Genomic DNA, 9,083 nt, shown 5'->3' with positions numbered 1-9,083 from the left:
TGCGTTTAGCACGGCGCGCTGCGCGCGCCCGCCCCCCTCCCGCCCCCGCCCCACCCTCGCCCCCTTCCCCTCTCCCGCCCCACCACGCAACCCATGTTGTGTCGCTACAATTCGTCGGTATGACAGAAGGTGGCAAGTTGCATAGACATAAAATGATAGACCCAGTATGTGTTCCCAACGTGTCACTATCTTCTATCTTCTATGTCTATGGTAAGTGCGGGGAAGAAGGTGAGGAGATAGAGCAGGTGGGGGGAGGGAGGGGAGGGAGAGGGCAATGGAGGGGGTGGGGCGGGCTGCGGGAGGGGGGTGGGGCGCGCGCAGCGCGCCGTGCTAAACGCACTTGCAACTTACACATAATTGTGCTTTCTAAAAAAACAAATAAAACTTATTGTTACTTTTGTACCGCGGCACATGACATTTCTCCTTAGTTTAACCCAATCTACCACTATTTTTAAGTTGACATCAGGCACTTTTGCATCAGACACCCTGTATATATTTAACCCGGGTTAACTGTTCTGTAGAGCAGATAATTTTCCATCATTTGTAAGTCCATACGCACACAAGAATAATGTGCTTTACAGAAATACGCAAACCCGATACAAACTTATTTTCTTCATAACTTTTTAACAAACAATGAGCGACGGGAATGGGCAATGACCTTGACCTCCTTGGGGGTCAAGGTCAACATCAAGGTCAAACGGAAGTTGATTGGCGGGTGCTAAGTTAAAGGAAACATTTACCGTAAGGAAGTTAGAGTTAACCAAATAAAAAAAAAGTAACTGTAACTTCGTTACAAGTAACGAGTTACTTCCCAACCCTGTTAATTTCACGTAGAAGTCAGTTGAGAAGAAAGCCATTGGTGATATTTGAGATAACGATAACAAATCATTCTGTATTACGAGCATGTGGAATGATTTGTTATCACACAGGCGCTAATGTGAAAGTTGAGGAGAGGTCGTGGCGTACGCAGGGGGTCTTCGATAAACCCCGCGACCCTGTGTTGTCGCGGAAAATTTCGCGCGCAAAAAGAACGGAAACGCGCAACTTTTCGGCTCCCTCCCAGGATGATGAAACTCAGTTTATTGATGTACATGGGAAGACGAAGAGTCAAAACAAATAGGGCAAGCGGCCAAATAACCGTTTCTTCAACTGCGCCTGGCGATCTCGCGAGTCTCCTCTCTTTTCTCTTTCGGGCGCTCGTTCGCGCTCGATTTACTTAAACAAAACGTAGACGCTGCGGAATAGGTGAATTCCCGTGAATTCGCCGGTTCACGTGTATTAGCGAACTCGCGTGTACACGAGCCACGTGTGCGCGTGTAACGAGAGCCACACGGAATACGCGTGCATGCGTAATTCAATCTCTCGAGTTTGAACTTGTCCGCTTTTTAGCAAAATGTTCTACATCGGGAACGTCTTTTGAACACCCCTTCTTTTCCGTGTAATGTGACAGAGTTGTGCAACAACGCAAAGAAAAAAAAATTGAGGCCGTTAAGCACTAAAAGAATTCACTACGCAGAAAAGCGACACGTGTAAAGAAATAAATCGCATTAATTAAACGGATTGACATAGATAAACGATTCCTTCGTGTTGAAAAGGTTAAAATCCAAGAAGATTTATGGTAATTTATTTGAAAAACTAAATTTCGAAACCAAGAAGGGGGCGAAAAATCTCTCATTTATTTCGTGCATAAAATACGCAACGAAATATAAATACGATGCCTATGTTTAAATGTGTTTTAATTTGCATCAGTATTCTTCGTTGTTTTATAGTACATGAAAAAAAGAGGAGTACAAAGTTGAGCACCAGTCACATGGTAATCTAGCTCTAATGTCCTCCATTTAGAAAAAGGCGTCTGATCGCCATCTAACGGGCGACTGCGAGAAACCGATGCGTTTGATAGAGTAGAGAACTGTACAGCAACTATAATCCATGTCCAAAATTAGATTTGAAAAGTTTATTATATAATTGCAATGTTTGATCTTTTAATTTGAAGTTAAACATTTTGCAAAAAAGACAACATATATGGAATAGAATTATGTAATTTAAATATGCGATTTATTATCTTTTGCGTAAGAGAACAAAAAATATATTTTATCATATCTCAGACAGCGCACAATATTTATAAAATATTTACAAATATTTTGTAAATGTTCCATGAATATTGTGTGCTGTTATTGTTTGATACTTTAAAAGAAAAAAAAACATACTTTTATATAAATATGTATGCATGTGTGTATTCTTTTAAAAATAAAATAGTAAATAAAATGCACAATAGAATTTATATCCATATATAAAATCACGTTTATTTGCTATTTTTATTTTCAAAAAATATATACACGTACGTATATGTATGTATACTTTCTCTTTGAATAAAAAATATAATATAGAATTTTACGGTATTGTAATTCCTTTTAATTAACGATATGTAGTTTTTCAAAAACGATCTACACTGGCCAATGTTTTTAGTAAAAAAACAAACGACGTTTCGGTCCCGGATTTAGACCCTTTTCAAGTAGTCTGCGAACGTACATAACTTAGCACTCAATATTTTATTTAATATAAAGTAGATAAGGGGGGGGGGAGTAATTATAGCGAAAGTAAATTGTAAATCTGTACCCGCTCACACAATTGTTATCGATCTCATATCGTTCGTTTGGCTAATATCATTATCCTTTTAATTAATTACATGTAGCGTTAATTGTACCAACTCTTTCTCTCTCTCTCTCTCTCTCTCTCTCTCTCTCTCTCTCTCTCTCTCTCTCTTTCTCTTTGTAAAATAATACTCGTCAGTCCTTATCATCACGATGAACCTGCCGAAGAATTCAAGCGATACCCTTCGGTGACGGCGAAGGGGCGTCCCTCTACCGCGCGTACCCTCCTTCCGTCCCCATCGCGAATAACAAAGGATATACTTTTTTTTTTGCACGATTAGTGCACGTGCGAGACGTATACTTAACACCACCACCACCGGCGTCGGCTCCGACACACGTCGAGTTCCCGGGAAGAAAGGCGATAGCCGTCGCGGATCCAATTTTGTAGATAGATCGAGTTTCGTGCCCTACGCCGTGCGTGTTAGTATAATATAATAATAGAGTCGCGGGGCGCGCGACGGGGGGGGGGGGCAGAGGGAGGGGACGGGGGCGAGAACGATAAGAAGACGCGCGTCTCTCGCGTGAGATCCTTCCGAGAAGATCGTCCGTTTTCGTCCGCGCGGCTGATTCATCCCCGCGAGAAGATCGCGGGATTATCGCAGGCGGCGGGAAATATGCAGAGAGTAGGCGGATTGTTAGCGGAATCAACCGCGGGAATTGATTCCGCGAAATTGAATACGCGATTCCCGGGACGAGAGTCTCCGTTTGGAGACATTATTATTCGCCGCGCGTTCTCCCACCTTTCTCGCTTTTTAGCGGGATTAAAAAAGGAACAGTTAGCAGCCCATTTTGGTGCCGACAATTAGCAATCGAATTATTTGGATTATTCGTAACTCTACTCTGGGAAAAATTTTGACCGTATGTTTTTCGTAGTTAAGCAACTTAACATTTTGATTAGTGCCTCTTAAGTGAAACTTATCCCTGCGCTGCTGAATATCGACAGAACTAATTGAGAGAATCGATTGGTATTACTTTAAAATCTTAGATCTAGAATAGCTAATTGCGACTTTTAGTTACGCGAGGTAAATTCGTAAAAGATTAGAGTTACGAACAATTCAAATAATTCGATTACTAATTGTGGGTCCCAAAATGGGTTGCTGTCTTTATTTTCCCCCAGAGCGGCCGTGGCGACGTAGAAATAACATGTCTTCGATTTAAAAAAAAAACAATGTCGCGCCTGTAAAATAGTATTCGAGGATCAGATAATCCTACAATCAGAATTGACGATTCTCCTAGTTTTTCGCGAACGTTTAGTATTTAATCTCACAGAAACTTTCATTTTTACGTTTTTACCTCTTTACTTTAATAACTGGAAGAGAGAGATAAGAGCTTGGATAAAATCAAATCCACCACCGACTCGATTTTTGCACCAGAAATGCATGCCTGTTTTCTTTTGTTCCAGACAGCGCACACATAAACACCAGACAAAGTCCAGACAATTCACAGACTACATGTAAAATTTAAGAGCTATCGCAAACACGTCGTTACGTTGCATTATCTCCTTCGGACATATTCAAATGTTTTTTCAAATTGTCATTTAAATTACAAAAATCCATTGTTTTAGATGACCTTTTCCCCTTCCCGCAAAAAAACCTCAGACTAATCGAGACCGGGCCCGAGTGAACGTGCGCGAGGAAAATTCCGTTACGTAAAAGATTTCGCTTTGCAAATGTAGCACTTCCGTCGCCGTGTCATCGTTAATTCGTTGATACCGCGGCCGAACAAAGATCGGCGGATGAAAGTGCGAGCGGTCCCTGCGTAGAAATGAGCACACCGGCGCGTCTCCCTATCATCGTTATTCGTCAGGAATGCCGGAATATTCGAATATCCGTGCGAACAGCGCGCGCGCGAGAAAATTTCGCGTTTTGCGCACATTAAAATCTTACACGCGTGACGCTCGTCGAATCGCGATATCGTATGCATCGGTCACGCGCCCGTCCGATCCGGACACGGCGCGTGGCCGCTCGCGAGTAGCGATGGGATTAAGTGTCTTGCAAGTACTTGACACTCTTCAACTCTATCATTACCTTAAAAGATAACGACAATACTTGCAAGTATAAAAAATGAATTCGAACCCTCTGAGGCCCGATTTGTCATTTTCTGGTTGAACGTTAACCAGAGGTTAGCCGATTATCTGTTTCTTCTCAGATAATAATATAGAAAAAGATGGAGAGTCGACTAACTTCCAGTTAACAGTTAACCAGAAAATGAAAAACCGGCCCGAGTGTCACGAGAAACAGGAATATTACTTTCGAGTAGACTCGAATCTTTTATGAATGTTTTACTAGAAATTTTATGTGTGAAACGTTGTGTGTGTGGGGGGGGGATGTGTGCAGTGATGAACACAATGGTTGCAACACTTTGTTTTAAATGAGTCCAGAAACGCGCATTCAGATTCAGGTTTACGTTCCAAAACATTTTCTATGGGGAAAATTTGATTCGAGCAATAGATCGAAAACGCTCAAAATGATTTTGGAATGATTTTCAAATCGACATCGTTTCGATGAATCATTTCCCGCTGGGAAACACTTTTCTCGAATACTGTAAGTGCTCGCTCTATAATTCTATAATTCGAAACTAACTACTCGGGATTCAATTGCTTTCCCTAGTAGCACAGTGTATTGGCTAAACATTGGCCCAATACAATCAAATATTGGGCCAATGTTTAACCAATATTTAGCCACTGCACTGTGCTACTAGGGTTGCAAGTACCCCTAGTAGCACAGTGTATTGGCTAAACATTGGTCCAACGTTGGTTATGGAATAAGTGTAAATATAGTACGATAATAATTATATAATATTAGATTTATATTGAAAGTGCATTGGCCAATATTTAACAATGCAATGAGAATACTAAATATTGCTGAGTAGGCATATTGGCTAAATAAGAGAAGGCGTCCATCTTACAATATTGGACCAACATTGGGAATACTAGATTTACTTCCCAATATTGAAAATCGAGGGGGAAACCGCTGACCAATATCTTGTACACCAATGCCCACTAATGCCCAGTGGGCATTACTTTATCTTGCTTTATCTTATTTTGTCTTATTGTATCTTAATGCCCACAAATGCCCAGTAATGCCGCAAATCTGTACACCACAATGCCCTCAGCGGTTTCCCCCTCGTTGGGGATACTAGATTACTTTCCCATATTGCGCCAATATATTGTGCCACTAGGGACAACGTACGAAATATCATTTCTCATGAATATCACTCGAATACTGGAGACTAAAGCCCGACAGTAGAGTTGAATTCGGATTTTCGAGTTGAACTTGATCCCATCCCTACCTACGACGCGCGACGCGCCGACAGCAGCATTCCCTCCGCCTTCCGAGACAACGCCGTAAAAGCAAAACGGGCGATTAGTGTCGCAGGAGCCGCGAAACGAGATGGTAATTTAGAGATCGCCCGTTCGGATTACGCGCGGGGTTTCTCTCCAACTCGTCACAATTTCTCGTCACCATTGTATACCACGCGCGCCCTGGTATATCTTACAAACGATTAGATACACAATCTGATCGATCTCTGGAGCGTCGAACGTAGCGATATAACCGAATAAAGCGTGAGTTAGAAAGCGGCGCACAATGCAGCTTGATTTCTCGTTTAAGCAATTGTGCATTAGTCACTTTTGCAGGCGGGCGGAAGCAAACGAGAATAGTCGAAAAGAACGGATACTTTTAGTAATCGCGTGCCGGATACATCGATATGTATCGACTCGCGAGTCTGTGGAACGTAACAATTTAGAAAGTGGAATGTATTAATTTCCCATATCTCGGGCTCTCCGCGGTATTTCGCAATCGCGCGATATTAACGGACGAATCGAAGGCGCCGCACACCATCGTTACGCAACACCCGTGATATCCGCGAATGTGAAATAACGACACCTCACCATCGACATCCCATAATCTCGGCATCGATCTTTTCGCCTGACCTTGAGACAGTCCAGTCTAAAAATATATAACGATTGCACGTTGTATTTTGTGACACGCAACGTGCGTTATTATTTTTTTTTTCTTCTCTCCCCTCGATTACGAGGCCTCCACACGTCGCCAGTCAATCCGCTCGGCGAGCGGACAATTGACCTGATTATTGGCGTTTAATTAGAAATAGACTTTCCGAGGCCCGTCGCGCGCCTTGCTCGCCTCGGAGCAAAGGCGGCGAAAAGGGCGCCCGAGCTTTTCGGGCGTGGGTTATTTACGGAAAGCGCGCACAGGCCGCGCGGTCTTACTCAGAGCGGCGCGGCGCCCGCCGTTGTTCGTAATTTAACACTTCGAGAACAATCGATAGCAACAATATCGCCCGACTTCGGACTTCAACAGTCTCCCCCCCCCCCCCTCCAATTATGACTATTAAGCCCGCCGTAAGTCGAGGCGATTGGGCCGGGTTTGAAACAAGGTTAAAATCAGACTGAAAATAGGCTGAAGCTAAGGAACGCCGCCGGCGACGGAGGCGCGAGGAGGAGGAGGAGGGGGGGGGGACGATTAGAAGATAGCCAGGGTGTGCCTACCTTTGCCAGCGTCGTATTCGGTGTCCGCGAGGCGACGCGCGTCGCGGAGGACGTTCCGCGCCGCGTTCGGCGCGGGCGCGAAGTCCGGATCGTCCGCGTCGAAGGACACGCTCTCCTCGAATTCCGTCAACATCGTCGCCGCCGCCGCCGTCGTCGTCGTCTCCGTCATGCCTCGCCGATGCACGCCCGACGGGGCGGGGAGGGGGGCGCGGGGAGGGCGAAGGACGCGGCGAAGAAGATCCCCTCGGCTCTCTAAAACATCGGCGCGCGTTGAGACGTCGCGTGCACAGTTTTCGCGCGGGATCTCGTCTCGCGCCGAGTGCCGCGTAATTTCGGCGACGTTCGCTCGGGCGTTCGAAGGCGGGACGCGCGTCCCGCGCCGCCCGGTCATTCCGACGACGCGACGCGCACTCGCCGCGGGTTCAAGTCGGCGTGCGGACTGAAGTTGGCGGCGCGCGGCGCGACCACGGGATTATGCAAATTGCGCAGCGATAATTATTACCTGTTACGGTGCGGTGCGAGGCGGCGTCGTCGTCACGCCGGCATGCTCGGCCCCGGGCTTTACCGTCGCCGTCACCTGCGCGACATTCGTTATCGGTTTCTGCGAAAGATTTGAAGACCCGTCTCGTAACGCGCTCTCTGTCCCTCTTCTTCTCTCTCTCTCTCGCCCCCCTTTTTTTCGACGACCCACGCGCGACGACAAGCGACTGTTGACTGACACCTGACGTGCATTATCGCGCGGAAAAATCGCCGCTCGCTGACGAATGGCGCGCGACTGACTTCAGGACGATGCCGCGTGCCGCCTCTCTCGGCCGCCGGCGCGGCCGGCGATCCGCGACTCGCAGCGAGATCGAGAGCAACCTCTTTCTCGTGAATCTATCTTTTTTTTTTAAACCTTCTTAAAGGGATGCCGGAGTGATTCCACACTTTTGCACCTTTTACACTTAAAACTGTTTGTTTCGTAGAAACATTCGTGTGATATACAAATTAAATGGCTTGCATATGTATGTAGAGATCGAAAGCAGCTTCCCATACAGCACCGAAGCTTTCAGAAACATTGCAACATTGCAACAATGTTTTCTCAATGTTGCTATTCCGGCTAAATTAAAGAACAATATGGCATCACTGGAGCTAACAAGTTTGTAAGTCTAATAAAAAATAATAGTGCGCAACACACATACTACGTGTACTGTAGCGTGCGTATTGCTCACTATTATTTCTTATTAGACTTACAAACTTAGTTTCAGTGATGCAATATTGTTCTTTCATTTAGCCGGAATAGCAAGTCGCTTTCGATCTGTACACGTAAGCCATTTTAATCTGTATATTACACAAATGCATTTCCGTGAACTGACAGTTTCTACGTTGGAAAAGTGCAAAAGTGCAGAATCGCTCCAGCATCCCCTTAAATCTACGTTTCGGTAACGGAGATTGAGATCTACGACATTTCAGTTTTAATAATGTGCCCAGCACAGAGAGTCCGAAAAGGATTCTTCGCGAATACGCGAATTATGAAATAAATTCCCTTTTCGCTCCCATTTCTCCTCTAAAAACGTCTCAAAGAGTTCAGCGAGAATTCGCCTTTACGTCGCCAGTTTCTGCGCTCTTTTTCGGATGCGAGAGGAACTCTCTTTGTACTCCGTTAGAATTCGCGTCGGAAAGGAATTCTTTTATTTCGAAGTTCGCACTAATTCATAGAGAAATGTTTTTTAATGAATTCTCAAACTTGTTACTATATCTACACTTGACATGCGACACATCAGTGCGCGCGCGTTTTGTCTTGCGAAAATATAAATCTTAGAAAGGAATTATAATACGTCAGGATAAGTAGTGAGAAATCAACATACGTAATTTCAAGAGCTTGTTTGATAAAGTAACTTCCGAACATGCACTGTGCACCACATGCTCCACGGCAACCTAAC

The 9,083-nt window shown here is 44.8% G+C and overlaps 1 protein-coding gene across 1 annotated transcript in view; it reads right to left on the bottom strand.

Annotated features, from left to right (window-relative positions):
- LOC105568429 overlaps positions 1–7,345 on the bottom strand; it is a 58,630-nt gene extending 51,285 nt beyond the window's left edge. Inside the window, exon 1 of the mRNA XM_012024112.1 lies at positions 7,162–7,345. Within this exon, the coding sequence (XP_011879502.1) occupies positions 7,162–7,330 (169 nt within the window). The 5' untranslated portion in view covers positions 7,331–7,345. The remainder of the gene's footprint in view (positions 1–7,161) is intronic.
- Positions 7,346–9,083: the final 1,738 nt, after the last annotated feature.

The sequence above is a fragment of the Vollenhovia emeryi genome, unplaced genomic scaffold (assembly GCF_000949405.1).
Source record: "Vollenhovia emeryi isolate VEMERY1.0 unplaced genomic scaffold, V.emery_V1.0 DF939129.1, whole genome shotgun sequence".
Taxonomy (NCBI): Eukaryota; Metazoa; Arthropoda; class Insecta; order Hymenoptera; family Formicidae; genus Vollenhovia; species Vollenhovia emeryi.
Note: the sequence above shows the minus strand (reverse complement) of the source record. Positions and strands in the feature narration are given on the sequence as shown.